Consider the following 18,916-nt stretch of genomic DNA (forward strand, 5'->3'; position numbering starts at 1 on the left):
CGGTGGCTGCGGCGGCGCCAAGATGGCGGACGGGGACGCTGCGCTGCTCCGGCCGCGCGGCCCCGGCCCCGCCGGCCCCGGCTGCGACAGCGCCGAGCCCGCGGCCAAGCGGCACCGCCGCGCATCGGGCACCGCCTCGGCCGCGCCGCGCCCCGACCGCGCCAACGAGCCGCCGCCCGCGCCCGCCGCCGTGCCGGCCGAGCCGCCGGCCGAGGCGGCGGCCGCGGCGGCCGATGGCGGCCGGGCGGAGCAGGAGGACGGCGGAGCGGCGGCGCCGAGCGGCGCGGAGAGCGGGGCCTGCCCGCGGGGCCTGCCCCTAGCGGAGCCGCCTCCGCGGCGGGAACGGGGGGAGGGCGCGGAGGCGGCGCCCGGCGAAGACGCGGCGGAGGCGGCCCCGGGCTGCAGGCGGGCGCAGTGTTCGAACGGGGCGGCCGCGGCGTCGGCCCCGCATCCCGGTGAGGACCGACCCCTCCCTCCTCCTCTCCCTCCTCCGCGGGTCCCTTCCCCCGCCCGGCGCCCGCCCGGGTGTCGCACGGCGCCGGGGTCGCCATCGCCCGAGCCCTGCGAGCTGCTGCATCCATCGCTTCCCTACCCCTCATCCCTGTCAGCTCCGATCTGTCGCTGTCAGCGCCTGCTGCTCCCTGTGCCGGGCTCCGCAGAGGTAGAGCGGCTCCGCTCTCATCCCTGAAAACATTTGTTTTGTTGTGTTGCTGGCAACGAGTCATTAAAAACGAAAAGTCATAAGCCCGGCTTCCTTTTCGAATCTCTGCCGTGATAATAATTCTATTTCTGTTCCTTGGAAACTCACACAGAAAGCACAGGAGCAGCAGTCTTGACCGGTTCTTTAAATAACTTTGATTGACAGTCTGGTTAAGATTTCAGTGACTGCGGCACGGAACTAAACTATAACTTTTCTAAAAAGTTTTCTTTCAGATAATGTTTCTAAGTGTACTGGTGGGGAGCATCAGTGTGAAAGCCCCTCACATTGCAAACAAGATTGGGTTTTGTTGTTGTTGTTCATCTTGGCTTTTTTTTTAATATAGGCAGTGCTTTGGAAAGACACTGCATTCCGACAGTAGTTCTTTACATTTTATCCTGGAATGCAGTTAAAGATATTTTTCCTTTAACTCCATAGTAAAACTCTACAGAAAACTTCTACCTTTGCAAAAGGAAAGGAGCTATAGGATGGATAAACCTGGAACAGCCTCAGTATTTTAAAAACTCCATTGGAACAGTGCAGACCAAAGCTGAGGATCTCTTACCAGTGCTTTATGTGAAACCTTTTTGCTCAGGTGCCTCTGATTCTCAGGTGTGGCTGGCTTAGTTCTGGCAACCGTTCTTCCCGCTAGCCCTTTGAGGAATCAAATTAATACACAGGGATTGTTACAATTGAAACTTATTTTAGCCTGCTTGTATCTCTCACTGTTTTTTAAATCTCAGATACTGTGGCCTGTATGTGACAAGTCTTTCACGATGTAGCTTTGATTCTTCATACAGAAACCATAAAGGTCATTTTAGTTAAACCTGCACCTCACAGTTATTGGTGGGTCCTAATCCACTTCTTCCTTCTCCATAATGCTTAAAGTGTTCCCTGACATCATGCAAAAGGAGGTGGAAGTGAAATGCTATAAATATGTAGATTAATAAGACAGTAATGTCCAAGAGCACCTGTGGCCTCAGAAGAACAAGACAGCAAGAACACAGAGCAAATTTCTGTCCTCGACCTCTTTCCATTCTAATCATAATAAAGTATTTCTGCCAACAAGGGAAAGGACGACATGACCTCTGAATAAAAAAAATGATGGTGTTTTGTGGTGTTCTTTATTTAAGAATCAAGTAAAAGCTAGTGTAGGGAGTTCTTCAGATAGAGACTGAAAACTATTATAGTGATGCTTTGCTTTAGAGGCCTGACTGAAATTTGTTGTACTTTGTTCATATTTTAGATTTTCAAAAAATTAAGCTACAGGTGCTGTGGCTATTTCTAATAAAGCAAATAATAAAAAAGGTTTAGTAGTCTAAATTCTAGTAAGCTGCTCAGGTTCGAATTTAGATTTCCTTTTCAAAGTGAGCTCAGTAACATGTGCTGTGAGACAAGTGTCTTGTTCTCCTTTAGACTCCTTCACTGAGCTCCAGGATGAAGTTAGATTGAGTTACTCTGGCTTAAGGCCACAGGCTGAGCTGAGGGGACTGGCTCTCTAAGCCAAACCCAGCTGCAGGAGCAAATGGATGACAGAAAATGATTGAAGGCGGTCCAAGGGAGCATGTTTTGTGTCATAACTGTAATGAAGTGGTCATGTGGTCACCTGCAGCTCAGCTGCAAGGTAACACCCTCACACAAATATGGAACTTGGTTGTATCAAATGTGTATTTTTGGGTTTCTTTCAAAATGCTGTTAAAATGCTCTTAAAACCTAGTCAAAGATTAGTCAATAATGGTGACTTGTTTCCATTTTACCCAGTTTTTCAATCACCTGAATGCAGTGAGAATTGTAAGAGAAAAGGATTTTTAATTATAGTTTAAAAACATTTGGATTTTTTTTCTAAGCTGCAATATCCATAATGCCCAATACTTTACAGAATGAAGTTTCACCAAGGTCAGCATTCAGCCCACTGAAGCCCCAGCGTTAAGATGGCAAATCCTGCAGTGAATCTATGGATGGCTTGAAAGGCATTTTCTATGCGTGAGCAGCGACACTGCTCCTTGCAACCAGATTTAAGGGCATCCAATTTGCATTTTTCTGCTGCCTTTAGTGATGTACTTGTGCCCTTTGGGTGGGGTGTAACCCTGCTGGCTGTGCTGTCTTGCAGATAACTTCCTCCTCAGCGATGAAATCATAGCCAACGGCTTTCACTCCTGCGACAGTGATGAAGACGACAGAGCCTCACATGCAAGTTCTAGTGACTGGACCCCAAGACCACGTATAGGTAGATGCCTGTATGATGTTCTTAGATGCTCTCTGCCTCTGAACAGTTACTTAATTCTCCCCAGAAGGCAAACAGTTTTATCTGTTGGAAAAAAATTGGCAATTGGTGCTTCTGAGCAGCTCAGTGTTTACTGTACTGTATGCTGTTTAAGGAGTTTAAAAATGAACCTGTTGAAAGGTGCTGTATTTTGATTAAAATTGTCAATGCCTTGGGTTTTTTTTTCCTTGAGTAGAAATCGCACCATGATCCCTATTAAAAGCATACACAGACTCACTACACTGAAGTGATTTATGGCATACTTCTACCTATTTATTTGGTATTCTTTAAGGAACAAGAAGATGATTCCTGTATGATTTTAGGAAAGTGAGCCCTGCAAATTGACTGTGACATCAGTTTGGGAATTATTAGCCTGCATATATATTGCACATTAGCAATAGGGAAAGCGTGGCCACTGGGCACTCTGTATGAAGCTCCTGCCCTGCACAGGGGCCAGATCTGTGAGGAGCAGTGGTTTCCAGGGGGCAGTGGGCTTGGAACTTGGAGGTGTGATAATACCACAGCATTGATTTCGCCAGTACTGACAAGAAGAGCTGCAAGGAAACACATTGTGAGAATACAATATTCCACTTAAACCCTGCCCAGGTGTTGTCTTTTGCTGATCCCTCCGATTGCTGTTGTTACCTTTTGGGCAAATTGTATAACATGTTTCCTTTATATGTTACTTGCCTCAGTGATGGCTATTTGAGTCCTCCTAGTTTAGGTTATTAAGATATACTTCTTTTCCTTCTACAGCCCTACTCTTGAGTGTTTCTGGAAAGACTGATTTGATGGTGTTAGGAGGTCATGTCTGAAATAATTAGTGTTAGATGATCAAAAGAACAACAAATTCCATGTATTGCTGGGTCCTATTTGTCTATTTAAAGTGATGGTTTATAATACCACTGGAAGGTATATGTATGTTTGTTGTCTCTTCAACTTATTCCTGTAAATACCAAACGTTGGGAAAATACAGATGAAGCCATAAAATGGAGACACAGTGTGAATATCCTGCTGCTACCAGTGCACCTCTAAAAGCCACTGAACTGGGATTTCTGCCTTGACTGACTTTCTATGAAATCCTTCATGGATTGACATAAAATAATGGTAAATAAATAAAATCCTTAGCTGCCCTATCACTTCAGAATTTAGACCAAAACATAGAGGGATTTTGATGAATGGAACATTAAATTGGATTCATAAAACTGTAGTAGCAAGCATTAATAAATGTAAAAATGACCATAATCATCTGAGTTTCTTGAAGTAGTTTTAAATTTTATATTTTTCTTTTAAATTTTGTTAGGTCCCTACACTTTTGTTCAGCAGCACCTTATGTTGGGTACAGACCCACGGACGATTCTGCAGGACCTGCTGCCAGAAACGATCCCCCCGCCCGAACTGGATGATATGACTCTGTGGCAAATTGTGATAAACATCCTTTCAGAGCCACCAAAAAGGAAAAAAAGGAAAGATATTAATACCATTGATGATGCTGTGAAACTTTTACAAGAATGCAAAAAGATAATGGTCTTGACTGGAGCTGGGGTATGTATTCCTGCAGTGGCAGTGTGGGAATAGCAGACAGGTTGGTTAAATACCATTGTGCAGATGATAGGACCGGATCCCTGTGCTGGGTGGGAAGAGGAGGCACAGCTGGCCATGGGAAGGGCTGGAGCTCAAGCTGGAAATCACACCATCTCTCCTAAGAAAAAATTACTAGACATTTAAACTCCTAAATAGTTGCTTTCATGCAAAATAGTTATGGAATAAGAACCCATTACTTGTCCAGAACATTTTCTGTCCTGGTCATTTTTTCATTTCAAAATCTCAGTGGATCTCCTAAAATACCAGATGGAACTCTAGGGAATAGAAGAACAGGACTTGAAAATTTAAAAAAGAGTTCGCAGGGTGAGGATTGTGAGGAGTGTTTGATGAGATTTCAGTTGACTGAATGTTACTTTTAGCATGTGCTGCTCTCTGATGGTAACAAGGTTACTCACTGTTTTTACTAAAGAATACTTCTGAACTGTTGCACATTTGCAGCTCTTACCTGTGTGCCAGATCATTTTTTGCTTCTGTTGTTCACACACAGATGGTATGGCACAGTTCAGAGCAGATGAGTAATTCAGATCAGTTTTTCAAAGAGCACTGCTATTCCTGTTACCCCGTCTTGCTGTCTTGCTCTCTATACTTTCCTACACCTGTTTCTCCTCTTCCTATAGTATTTTGAGGTAGAGACAATAATATTAGTCCTTATTGACTACAACAATGCTTTGATAAACAATATTTATTAATAAACAATTTTTATCAAAAGAAGGTTATCCTTCAAAAGTAAGAATCTGTTGTGTTACTGTGTTAGCATGAAAAAAAGATTAAAAACATCAAGCACCTTGTCTAAGCCTGAGTTGGCAGATGAGTGAATGCTTACTAAAGAAAGTTTATGCAACAATATTTAAAATTTTTGTTCACATCTTACAAAACTTCCAGTGGTAAATGCAAGTGGTAAACAAACTTTATTTCTGTGCTACTTCTCCTGCTCGTGATTTGGGAATTGTTATATTGCCTCCAACTCTCTCTCAAAAAAAAAAAAAAAAGGAAATAAAAATGAATATAGAGAATCCAGAGTGGTTTTGTTCTTAATGTCTCTGAGGACTCTGAGCATACAGAAGTGTGGTTTCCTAGAGTTTCTATCACAGCAACCCTTCATGGCCCAATATGTAGTTTCACTTACTTCAGATTGTAAAAATGTGTTTCAGGTGTCTGTGTCTTGTGGAATACCTGACTTTAGATCCAGAGATGGCATCTATGCACGCCTTGCTGTAGACTTCCCAGACCTTCCAGATCCTCAAGCCATGTTTGATATAGAATACTTCAGAAAGGATCCCAGACCATTCTTTAAATTCTCAAAGGTATGGCTTTCCAACAGTTCTTGGCCAGTAAAGAGAGATAGCAAGATTAAAATGCATAAAGCAGATACAAAACTATAGCAACATTTTTTTTTTATTCTTTAAGCTTATTTTTACTCTTCCCATTGGAAGTTCATGATACACACAACCATTCTAGATAGTTGAAAAGATGTTAGTAGTATTAAACACTTTCAAAAGCAATGAGTACATCTAGACAAGAGTTGTAGAAGTGTAGACACAGGTGAAACAATTTCCTTGAAACAAAAAAAAAAATCCAAAATAGAAGAATTTCTACAGGACCAGTAAGGACTTGTGAAAATCAGTCACCAGTAGTTGTGCTCGCTCATCCTTCCCTTTGCTCACAATTTATATTACTGCTCTGTTATGTTACAAAGACTGGAAAAGAAAATCCAATGCATTCTTCATCTGCTTGGCTTTCTCTGAAAGCTTCCTATCCAGATAACCATATTTTGATGCTCATTAGTATACTCAGTTCCTTCGGTTTTTTATTATTAAAAAACACCCCCTCCCAAGAACAACCAAAAATCCCCACCAAAAACCCCAAACCAAAAAAATGCCACAGCAAGCAAAAAAATCAACATACTTGAAGCCTGTCTATAAACAGGTTTAGCCAGTAAAGCCCAAATCCAATTAAACTGGTAATTTTTTTAAAAACTTTTTTAATCCTCCTTCTCCTGTCCATCAGAATATATGTTTCTCTTTACAAACATCGATACTGCTTGACACTTGACTTTCCCATTCCTTAATTATCAAAACCAGAGAGAGATCTAAACGTTGTTTTCCTGCTGTGTAAAGAACACAACTGCAAGGAGCAGTTCATCTGGATGTGATCAGGAGCTGAGCTGTGGAAAGAAGGGTTGGATCCAGAGCAATGGGAAAGTGACCAGGAAGTGACAGCAAGAAGGGCTGACACAACCACTGGTGACATGATTTAGCTCGGTGTGAATTGCTGCTGTTAAAATAAAGACACCGTGTATCCATTTACACTTTCTGATGTGCTTCTGAATTCCCTAGGAAATCTATCCAGGACAGTTCCAGCCGTCTCTCTGTCACAAGTTCATAGCTTTGATGGATAAAGAAGGAAAACTACTCCGCAACTATACTCAGAACATAGACACACTGGAACAGGTTGCAGGAATCCAAAGGATAATACAGTGTCATGGTTAGTGGGTTTGGTTTCACTTTTTTTACATGTAGGAATGGTTCTGACAGGTGCATGTGACAAGGTAGCTGCTGTTGGAATTGAAATTTTTTTCCCTTGAATTTCTGTCTCTTGCCAACAAATATTCTGCTTTTAAAATGTTGAAATTTCTTTTTAGGTAGCTGAAGTATTTAAATCAGAAGCGTTTTAAGTGGAAATACTTTTTTCAGAAGTGGAGCTTGATAAGCAGTGGTGTCTGTGTATCAGTGAAGATCCACATCCTGTTTGCACAAGCTTAGACCATAACTTCTAAAATGCATTTGATGCTTCCTGATCTGTATAAGAACATAGCATGGAAATCAGTCTTGTTATAGGTCCCTTTCACTGTGTATCCATGAAATGGGAATCTGGCTGTTACCTGACTCTTTATTTAGGATATATTCCACTGAAATCTTGAAATATCCTGACACTTCAGTGACTTCACCTCATGTATAAAACAGTGTGAATTAATCACCAGTTCAGGGGAACTGGAGATCATCTTGTTACACCTTCAGTGTCATCCATACTCTGTTACTATGATGCCAAACTAAGCGGAATCGCTTTAGTTGCTCGATACACTTTCCATTTCCAAGGACTTGCATGTGTCAGGCTGCAAGTCCAAAGATTCATTTTTAAGGAAAGGCTGCAGAAAATTAGTTCTTAAAGGGTGTGTTTGGATCATTTAATGAACTTCTGGCTAATGAATTGTCTAAACACAGTGCTGTCATGTTTGTGAGGCACATCACTGCTCAGGATCCCCGTTTTTCCAGCTGCACACTGCAGTAGGGAGATTGCAGACCATCTTTAGTGTGTAGTCTGTATAAAGTGACTTTAAATTAAATAGATTCTTTAAAAATGCTATGGACTTTGAGATTTTGAGGCCTGTGGAAATTAGTAAAGGTTGTTTGGAGCACATCAAGCTTTATGAGATGTACAGTTGCTGCTCTTTACCAAATGGTCTTTGACTAATGGTAGTGCCTAAGGAGAAACTGAAACAGTTATGTAAGGGTTAATGCACTTTAATACACTGCTGTATTTATTCTACATTTTTTCTATGGCTGTGGCAATGGCAAGTTAATCACAAGTAGTTAGAAAGGAACCTTGCAGTGATTTGGGGATTTCACACATGAAATGTGGACCCATTTTCTCTATGCAGACGTACAGTAAAGTTTCTGCTTACGACAACTGGTGTCTGAGATGCATTTTCTAAATTTAAAATGGCTCTTGCATTCCACCAACACATCTGGAATTGGACTGTATTCCTTGCTACTGCTGTAGCTGAGTGGTTGGAGGCCATGGCCTGCTGGCCATGCATGACTTATGCATGGGGCAGCAAACTTGTTGATCAAGTCATTCTGATGTGAAAAGTAATTCACATAATAGAGTTCCAAGCAGGTAGCAACAGATGCCTCAGAGAGGGTTATGTCTGCTAGCCTGACAAGCATGTCCCTAACATGCTGTATAAAGGTCTGAATTGCTACTCTAAGCTACTCTTTAAAATAAGACTTCTGCTGACTAACATCTAGAAAAACAAAGTCTAGTATTGCAAGTATCTCCTTAATTTTACATTACTTTTTTTAATGCCTGATTTCTATAGCACTGCAACATAACAGCTTTTGTGTCAAAACAGCTTGGGCAGAAAGACCAAATCTGAATGACTGAAAATCCTGATTCTACCATACGGGTTTTTTCCCCTCAGGTTCCTTTGCAACAGCTTCCTGCCTGATCTGTAAATACAAAGTTGATTGCGAAGTTGTTCGAGGAGATATTTTCAATCAGGTAAAAAATTCACTTTAACTCACTGCATCTTTCTAATAAGTAAGTAAAACTTACTTTTCTCTGAAAAAAACAAACTCCAAAACACCATACTGGGATTGCTTGAAAGATCTGCTTCTAGAAGGCTTCATATCTTTGCATATTCAGAGAATTCTAGCATTTCCTCTGGTATTTAAAAGTATACTCAAATATTAGGTAATGGGAAAAATCAGAACAGAACCTTAAGAGTCTATTTTTAATGGCACCTCTGAGAAAAGCAGAGGCTAAATGGTAAGTAGAGACTTGGCTTTATACTTGTTTTGTGTTAATCTGAACTCACAGTCATACAGAGAAAGCAGTTGAAGCCTTTTATAACATTGGCTACTCTTTGAGCATTTACCTGTGTTAAAATGTGTTAAAAAAGCAGCTGATGCATGGAGAGATTGCTAACCACAGAGCAGGTGCTGAGGAAGGATCAAATGAGATACTGGATGTTGCTTTCTAGGACTCCTGAACTATTCCATAGTCTGAGCTCCCCACGTCTGGGTGTGAGGCCATGCAGGAGTTGGTTCTCTCCTGTCAGAGCAGATGAACCTTTGACTTGGCAAGACCCTCTTTGCCTTTCTTCCTCTTCTTGAGAAGGAACAGAGGTGATGATTCTGTGATCAAAAAGATTTTGTTTATACAAATGAAAGGGCCTTTCTGCAGGCCTGTGTTTCTCTAATAAATGTTGTAGAGTCCACAGTTGCAACTTTAGATGAGACACATGGAAGGGATGTAAATCCTTCAGGTATTACATTTGAAACAGAGCTCAATGAAAGCCTTTCAGAAGAGATGTTTGAGTTAAAGCTTGAAGGAATATGAGTCTAATCAGCCTGAAGCCTTGTAACACTGAAATATTGAACATGAAATATAGTTTACTCTGTTATTACGAATATTATTTTTGAGACCTTTTTATGTTACAGATGTTTGCTGCTCCTTTACCTTCAAAGCCAGCTGGCTGGAGTTGAGGTTTTCTTCCTCCTAAGCATGTTGTAATTTTCTGTTTGGATTGTTAGTCTCCTTTTCCAAGCATCACTTGAACCATTGGGTGTTCCTATGCTGACCCAAACTTGTGCCAGGGGTCAGCAATGGCAGTGCCGGGCAGTGGAGAGGAGCAGCCTGATGGGACCAAAGAGGGTTGTCTCTCACAAGATGAGCCTCAAGGAGCTTCTTACACTCATCTCTCAGCCCTAATCTTGCAGTACTGTTGCTAGGTACATCTTTCCAGGGCAGGCCCTGGCTGTAATACTGAACTATTTTCATAATGCAGATAAATATGGGTATTGCCAAATACAATTTCACAAAATAAGAAATAGAGCAATTGAAAGAAAACATGTCCTCCCACCTTTATGCCTGAAAAAAACCCCTCTATTTACCATCATTATTCCATAGCCTGCATTTCTCAACCTAGAGCTGTGCAGTATCATTGTCTGTTGCCTCTCTAAAATACAGACTTTGGTTCCTCATAAGTGCTTCACATGGCAGTGAGTCTGGTCAACATCTTTCTGCCAGGATTCCCTTTCAACTGGTGACAGACTGAGAATTGTTTGAGATCATCTGTTTGGACAAATGCTGCTCTTCTTTCATTTGCCACTTTGGAGATGCAGTGCTGTAGAATGATTCTCTCTTGTACACAACCATCCTTCTGGATGAGAAACAGCAGCAGGTATAAAGCACACAGAACATCCAAGTAAAATAACTATCAGTCAGTCACTTGCAAAAATATCACTTTTACTTTTGACTATTTTTGGCAGCTTCAAGAACTGGTAGAAGGGTCTCAGGAGGAAAGGGCGCAAGGAGTGGAAAGCATGCACCAGGTTTTGGCTATTCTCAAGCCACTGTAATCTTTACTAATCTTGTTTTTGATATATGGGTAACGTCAGCAGTGAGAAACTCCATTTCTCTTCCGTTAGAGAAATGCATCAGCAGAGATGGTGGGGTTTGGGGAGCTGCTTCTGCAGGGAAAGAGGACCCTGTTAGAGACAACTGAGTGGCAAATTTTGTAGCTTTAACTTCTTGGTATCAATTTCAGCTCTTGGAATAAATCTTCCCCTTTACTGATGACCTCTCTGAGGATTAGCAGAGAAAAGCTGGTGAGTAGTGTAGTGTTGAAATGCATTTATGGGTCATTACAGTGACAGATTATTTCAGTAGGGACAGAGAGCCACAAAGTCACAAGTCACTGGACTTGCAGTGAGAAATGATGGAATCAGAGTTAGTATTACTTGGTCTTTTTAAATCAGAAGTCAGAGGTCTTCATTTTATCTTCCTCCTAATACAGAGCAAATTATTTACCCTCCTTAACCTTCCAGAAGTGTGAGGGCATCACTGATATCTACAAGAGAGACAGCAGGGAAAAAGCTTAAGCAAAGTATAAGCTGTTTGTATAAGCTTTCTTTCTAATATGTAAAGATCTGAGGAAAAAGTTCAATATTCATTCTAGCCATCTGCTCCTTTCTGGGGAATTCTTTAGTTGGTTTCCCTTAAACATGGGGTTACTTGGTGCTGTTTAGCTTGGGTTCAGGGTGAAGGTTTCCTCTAGCTCTTGTGCCATATTGCTTCTTGGGCATCCCTCCCACAAGGTTTCTTTGTTCAAAGACTTAAATTTTGGGAAAGATCCTTTGACAGTAGAGGAAGGCCTTTAACTTGTGACATTTTCTCATTTGGAGAGTATTGTCTTCCCTCCCACTGGAGGCATCCACAGAACTAATTCTTTGATTGAAACTTTCTACATTCTGTAGTATTTTTTTTCTGCAGCTGTTCTCTGTACAAGAGGGACTTCTTATGCAATTAAATGTCAGTTTTCAGATATTTTCCTGTTACAATAGGTAATATACATCTCTTTACACCTTTATAACTCTAATTTATAGCTTGTGGTGATTACTATAGGATTGCAACTTCATTTAGCTCCCTAGATTTATTCTGAGGCATTATATTTTAACACTATAGCTGAGAAGACTGGAACTATTAAAAGGGAAATTGCTCTGTAGTAATTGAAATATTGTCTGTAGTAGATCTACCTTCTTGCTTCGCTTCTCTCTGAAAAAGTCTTGAGATAAGAAAGAGTTGAAAGAGGTCCCAAAGATCAGAAAAACCCCTGGTTTCAGGAGGAAAGGGACTCTATCCTCCACAAACATAACTCTCATCCACTTTTGTCAGCAAATGACAATTCTGCTCTGTTTTTGGAGGAACAAGAAAACTTTTAAATGGAGACCAAACAAAAGTTCTGTCCTGTTCTCATCCTGTCTGCTTTTAGCCAGCTGCCACAGTGCTTTTGTGTACAACACATGTGCCCTTTTGGAGGAGAGAGGTAAAGCTCTACCATAGGCTCTGAGTAGGAAGGGCTTTGTTTTGACTGGGAAGTGACAGGGAAATGTTAAGCTTTTGCTCTGATTAAACCAAGGAAAATACATTCCTGTCAAATGGGAGGTGATTGCCTATTGGTGCTGAGCATGACTTCTGGACTTTGGCTTAATTGTCAGATAAGAACTGTGCTGCAGATCTGCCTGGTTTCTCCCCCTTTATTCCTGCTGCAGCTTTATTTCCCTCTGCAGTTGCTGCAGGCTAGAGTAGGGAATGTACTTGTCTGTACATCCACGGAAAAATAGGATGAGGAAATATCACCAAAACTTCCCTGTCTTTTGCCAAGTCTCTGTGAAATGCCTGAATGTGACATTTTCAAAGGCCCAGCCTTGCCCTGCAGTAACAGGTGGTGTTGTGGTGCAGGTTGTCCCCCGCTGTCCCAGGTGCCCAGCCGATGAACCACTCGCTATCATGAAGCCCGACATCGTGTTCTTCGGGGAGAACTTACCCGAGCAGTTCCACCGTGCCATGAAGTACGACAAAAACGAAGTTGATCTCCTTATTGTCATTGGGTCTTCGCTGAAAGTGAGACCAGTAGCATTGATTCCAAGTAAGTGACTATGTCTGGTAGTATTTCCTTCCAAAAATTTGAATCAAAAGTGAAATTCTCAGTTAAGAGCTGAGAAGCCAAGAAAGCTTTTGGCTCGATTCAGTGAGGAAACTTGATTAAGCATCAAGCAAGATGAAAGCTGCTTGCCTGTGTAAAGCTGAAATGCAAAATAGAGAAAGTAGCAAATTTTACGTGCTTTTGCTATACTCCAGGTAGATCTCAAGGTAATGAAATGATAATCTGAAAAAGTACTCTTCTAAGATTTGAATGACTTTGTTCTAAGACTCAATTAATTTCTCTCCCTGCTTGCAATATGCCTTCATAGTTACTTGAAAGATTTAGAAAGGAGTCATCTCAAAAGACCTAAATGGAGTATCAAAAAATCAGATCAGGTACATCAGGTATGTGAGTTGTAGTTTATTTTAAAGTCACCATTAAGTGGCACACAGTGGGCACAGTATAGCGTGTCACCACTTGCATCCTTAGCTTTTAAGGTAATGTGGAAAAACGTCTCTGCTAATGTATGTTACAGGAAAAGGCCTTTCTCAAAGGCTGAGAAATTACCATTACAGGTGATTTATTGGTGTACTGAGTGAAAGACTTACTGGTACTAAAGAAATTCTCTTCACATGTAAGCCTGAAAAGGACATGTGCGTAACCTCTGCTAACTGGGACCAGTAACTCCTCCATGGCCTTTGCAGGAACATCCTCTTCACTGTACAAGAGGCAGAGCCCAGTGTTTAGGCTGATGGGAATTGCATAAGGACTGGAAAGTTGCCCTCTGCTATACAAACCACTGCTCTTTCTGTGCCTTAGAAGTGGATTTCATTCATTTGTTATGTGAGGAGTCCATGCTTGGTCACCAAACCTGGAGGGTTTGGGAAGCCTAAATGTCAGAAATGGGTTGAACAACACTGTACAACCTGGAAATATTTTGACTTGATTAAGGAGATGTCATTTACCACTGGTATATTCCTCATGTTCACTTAAGTACATAAAACAAATGGACAAAATCAACATAATTCCAAGAGATTATAGTGCTAATTTTAATCTTTAACATTTGACCAAACATTACTGGAGTCATTATTTCTGTGCATGTGTTTCTCAATGACTGGGGAATACTTCTAACTGGAAAAAACAGGAAGAAAAAAATTGTCTAAGCAGACTACAGTAGGCACTGCACCTCAGACTGCTGGTGTTAAATTTGGGATTTGCTTGGCTTCTTCCTGATCTGGCTGTTTCGGTCCTGTTGCAAGGGAAGGTCTGAAGGGAAGCCCAAGGAGCCAAGCTTCCTCAGTAGATCTCTGCTGAAAGCAAAGCCAGAGTGACTGCCTTTGAATTCTCTTTCCTATGCACAGGTTCCATCCCCCATGAAGTGCCTCAGATCTTAATTAATAGGGAACCTTTGCCTCATCTACACTTCGACGTGGAGCTTCTCGGAGACTGTGACGTTATCATTAATGAATTATGTCAAAGGCTGGGTAGTGAATACACAAAACTTTGCTACAACTCAGTAAAACTTTCAGAAATAACAGAAAAGCCTCCACGACCGCACAAGGAGCTCGAAGTGTTCTCGGCGGAGCTACCGCCTACCCCTCTGAACATTTCCGAAGGCTCCAGCTCGCCAGGAAGGATGACTCCACCAGATACTGCAGTGGTGTCTTCAGAACACCCACCTGAATGTAAGGTAGAAAACTGTGAGCCTGCCTCAGAAACTAAAGGGACCTGCTCAGAGGAGAAGCTTCAGGACATGCAGACGTCAGCAGAAAACCCTGAAAATCCTGTTAGCGAGCAAATGAACTCTGACACAATGAAGGAAAATGGATCTAACAGCGGAGAAAATAAGGAAAAGAATGAAATATTGAAGAAGTGCTGGGTAAACAGATCTGCAAAAGAACAGATTAGCAAAAGGCTGGATGGTAAGTGTTAAGTCGTTTCAGTATTTTGCATTTTTTTGGATATGTTTAGGCTAGACTTACTTTAAAGCGATAAATAAGTTACTCTTGAGGGAGTAAGTGGTGTTTGGTGGTTATTTTTGTTCAGACAAGTGTCTACATAACTCTCATTGTACCATGTATTTCTTTTGGAGAAGCCAATAGGAAATGTTTTTTGTATTTCATAATAGGTTTTATAATCAGTGATTACATCCTCACCTAAAAGATCAGAGTTTAGGAGGCTGAAGGTAGGTATCAAAAAATAAATCCATTTCCAGTATTTTTAAATGCATTTTCAGAAAAACTGGTTTGATCCTCGGGTGTTCAGAAGCTGCTCACTGTAGGTCATGAATGGTATGGCAGTAGAGCTGAAAGATGAAGCCATGACAGCAGCTGAGAGCAGGTCTCACAGCTGGAGTGAGGCACATTTTGAAGGAAACTTTAGGCTCTCCAGGAAAGCCCTCCAGTCTCTTAGCTGATGTAAGGAGTTAGGTATGACATTGCGATGTTCCAGAGCGAAGGCTGGTATCAGACTTTGTCACATACTCCGTGCAGGGAGTTCCCATTCTGTCATGGGTAATGGAAATATAGCTGTGAATATTTCCAATGAAAAAACACTGACTGACACTTGTTGTTAATGTAATTATTTTGAGGTGGAGTGGTGTCACCTGGGCTAATTTTAAGCAAAGAACAGTTTGCTGTCTGACCCAAGGTTCGTTCCGCAGTCAGTGGTGGGGCATCAGCCCTCCAGCAGCTGAGTCATCTGATCTGTGTTAGACACCTGTCTTACAGTGGGATGATTCCTGCCTGGAGTGCCTGTACTGATGAAAAAAGTTACCAAACATTAAGTATAAATGCTCTTTGGTGTCAGAAGGATGGGGGAGAGGGAACACTGAGCTTTTCCAGTGAAGCATTTGTTCTGTGCTTCGTACCAAATACACATCCATTGACATAAATGCTTTTCTTGTGTTATCTGTCAGTTCAGCTTCACTGCTGAAAATAAAAACACAGATATGCAGATACCTTCTAAGCAGAAGTCTGCCAGATCCTGTATGAATCATTTCCTTGAGCCTTTCGTTGACTGGTGGAATTCTGTTTCAGGTACTCAGTATCTGTTTCTAGCACCCAACCGCTACATTTTCCACGGTGCTGAGGTTTACTCGGATTCCGAGGACGACATCATATCATCCAGCTCTTGTGGGAGCAGCAGCGAGAGCGGCTCATGCCACAGTCAGAGCCTGGATGTGGAGGACGAGAGTGAGATCGAGGAGTTTTATAACGGCATCGAGGATGAGGATGCTCCCGACAGGGAAGAGGAACCTGGATTTGGGGAAGATGGAGCCGAGCAAGAGGAATCGGCAGCTGATGGATCAGCCTATACAAATGAAGCTGCAGGGACTGAACATCCAAGCAACGTGTTGTAAAGTGATGGTTGACTGGTTACAGGAACTTTCCACCAGCATTAGGAGCTTTGGCATGTCAGAATGAATGTTTACGTCTGAATTTAGAGCAACAAAACCATAAGGATGTAGTGTTTATAAATAACTAAAACAGATTTTCATGCTTAGTTTTTTACCTTTTTCAATAAAAATCTATTACTGCGCACTCAACACTAACTCATCTTTTTTTTAAGGTACCAGGATTATCTAAACTGTCACTGTTCACGTTTAAGTTCATCTGTCTGATCAGGCATCCATGTATATAATACATATATTTGCTTAATAAATTTCAGCTTATATTATTTTTAAACCGTTTTGAAAAAGCCATTGGAATGTTAAACTAATATAAAGGGAACAGCTAATTTAGACCAAAGAATGGTATTTTCACACCTCTTGCTTTGTAACACTTTTTGGTTTATTTAAAACCTTCTTATGCTTCTGCTAAACCTTTCATTCACGCCTAGTCTGTCATTAAACACTGGCATTTTCTAAGACCTACTGTGGCAGCTAATTTTTTTTTTGCTTTTACAGTTACTTTGTATGTTTGAGACATATTAAATGCGAGCAGATAGTGAAATGGAAACAGGACAGGGAGTACTTGAGGAATCCAGTGATTTTCAGACAGATCAAGCAAGAAGTGCTGTGAAAATGCTTTGTTGCCGAATTGAATTCTTCCTGTGGACAGCAGCGATGTTGACACTGGCTCCTCAGCAATTAGAACCTGGCATTTAAACAAAAAGGATCCCCCACAGCAGGAGTCTGTCACGCTGGGTACAGCAGTCACATCTAGGGTAGTTTGCATTATAAATAGCATTTGATACATTGCCAAGGCTCTAATGTGGAAGCAGAGTGCACAACAGCGTTTCTACCAGCATGTGAGAAGGCGCAGAAAATTAAGCTCTTCCTCTGTACTTGATGCAACAAAACCAGGAGAAACTGCCTCAGCTACCCAGAGCCTCCATTTATGCTGCCAAGTTGCTCAACATGGATTAACAACCTGCTGGTTTGAGGTTTCAGGCTGGGAAAGTCATTTCCCAGCTGCTGTAGCTCCACCTTGCATATGAAAAGCAAAGCGGCTTCTCCCATTCTGATGTCTCAAGTGCTAGGCTGCCTTAAAACTGGATGTTGCAAATGTTCATGTGCTGATTGTTTCCAAGCCTTTAGAGCTATTTTGTAAAGTTGCACAGTGCAGTAGTAAATGAAACAGGGTTTTTCTATAAACCACTTTTTCAACATCGGCCCGAATGAACTCTACAATGTAGATTATTCATATACTTTGCTTTAATATTTATTACATTTTGGAAGATGTATAGTAGCTGTTCTTGGAACATAAGATACATCAGTTAATAAGTATTTAAGAACAGCCTCCTGTATTCATCGGGAAATGCTGGCATGTTGTCTCATTGTCCAAATTTAATACAGTTCTTATTTGGCTACACTAAAGAATGCAATATGTTTAGTTTTCACTTGCATGTCACAATGTATTAGTTTGTGCTATAGGAGATATTTTAAATTGAAATACTTTGTTTTAAATTATTTTTACAGTGAGGATTGTTTTCTGCTCTTTTATATTGTATATAGTGTCTTTTATGTAATCTACTGGCATATGTTTTGTAGAAGACTGTTTAAAATGACTGGCTATCTTCCTGCAACTTTTGGAAATACAAAACCAGTGTTTTATACTTGTACACTCTGTTCTAAAGTCTATTAAAACTGTCATTTGATTCCTGGCTTCTGTTAATTTCTAGTTATGCCTTAAAAACTTAACAAAGCTGCCCTATAAAGTCAAGGTATGATCCTAGCTCATGGAAGCCATTGCAGAGGAAATGCTTTTCCCATCTGGCCCGTGAGCAAAGAAAAAGCCTGAGTGAAGTTCTGCGTTTTATTCTTTCTTTTGTCTGCCAATATTATCTGAACAGTAGAGGAACCCCAAACTATAATCACAGAGCCACAGAATATTCTGAGTTGGAAGGGACCCACAGAGATCATCGAGCCCAAATCTCAGGGTACAATATGTTCCCCTACTCCTCCATTTCACACACTGCCCTTTCCCCTAAGTGAAGATGCTGTCTTTCAGTACTTAAAACAATAGTAAGGTAAATGCTGGGAATGAGGAAACATTTGTTATCACAGCTTTTTGTTATTCCTAAGTGCTCAGCACCTCACATGAAATTTGTCTGGAAGCAGTAATCTGTACCTTCTCGATAAAGGAGATAACTTATTTTTCTCATAATTTGCATTACTACCACAGGAAAGCATCCTAGCCCTAAGTATTTGAATTAAATAGATGCACTGAAAAAAAGCAAAGTACAAACATTTGGTTAATAAGCCATTCCCTAGTCCCCTTCCAGTCTGTTTCAATACATTAGGCACAATAACGACCTTGCAAAAGTATTTCAAGTGATGGAAAAGGAGTCCATATTTAAACATCTTGTCATAATTATTTATGTATTCTCTATGAGTCCATCTTGAATCCGGTACATTTTTAATTAGTGTTTTTGATTATGGAAAATACATAATGTTTTTAAATGCACGAGGCAGCAAAGGGTCAGAAAACATCCAAATTAAGAGGGGCCGTAAGAGTAAAAACTTCTAATGAAACCAGCATTCATAATCAAACTGAAAAACAGAAACGTTTGAAAAACAGAAAACAGCACCTCAAGTTTCAGTATCTGTGCTTAAATATCAAACCAGAACAGTCCAACTGAAAAGTAGTTGTATTTATTGGCATAATATACTTATCTACAAGGTGACTGGAGAAAAAAA

General features: G+C 41.0%; 1 protein-coding gene across 1 annotated transcript; it reads left to right on the top strand.

The window, feature by feature from the left end:
* Positions 1-22: 22 nt before the first annotated feature.
* Positions 23-17,874, top strand: SIRT1 (sirtuin 1). The gene is made up of 9 exons (XM_027896668.1): positions 23-455; positions 2,808-2,924; positions 4,264-4,505; positions 5,717-5,869; positions 6,902-7,049; positions 8,767-8,846; positions 12,591-12,777; positions 14,136-14,696; positions 15,813-17,874. Exons 1-9 carry the CDS (start codon positions 23-25, stop codon positions 16,133-16,135), a joined length of 2,244 nt encoding a protein of 747 aa, XP_027752469.1. The 3' UTR covers positions 16,136-17,874.
* Positions 17,875-18,916: the final 1,042 nt, after the last annotated feature.

This window comes from Empidonax traillii, unplaced genomic scaffold (genome assembly GCF_003031625.1).
Source record: "Empidonax traillii isolate 1590-97213 ecotype Southwest subspecies unplaced genomic scaffold, ASM303162v1 scaffold508:size451158, whole genome shotgun sequence".
NCBI classification, from domain to species: Eukaryota; Metazoa; Chordata; class Aves; order Passeriformes; family Tyrannidae; genus Empidonax; species Empidonax traillii.

Coding starts and splice junctions, on each gene's coding strand:
- SIRT1 (XM_027896668.1), top strand. CDS start 23: ATGGCGGACGGGGACGCTGCGCTGCTCCGGCCGCGCGGCCCCGGCCCC. Junction 4,506..5,716: donor TGGTCTTGACTGGAGCTGGG/GTATGTATTCCT, acceptor AATGTGTTTCAG/GTGTCTGTGTCTTGTGGAAT. Junction 8,847..12,590: donor GAGGAGATATTTTCAATCAG/GTAAAAAATTCA, acceptor GTTGTGGTGCAG/GTTGTCCCCCGCTGTCCCAG.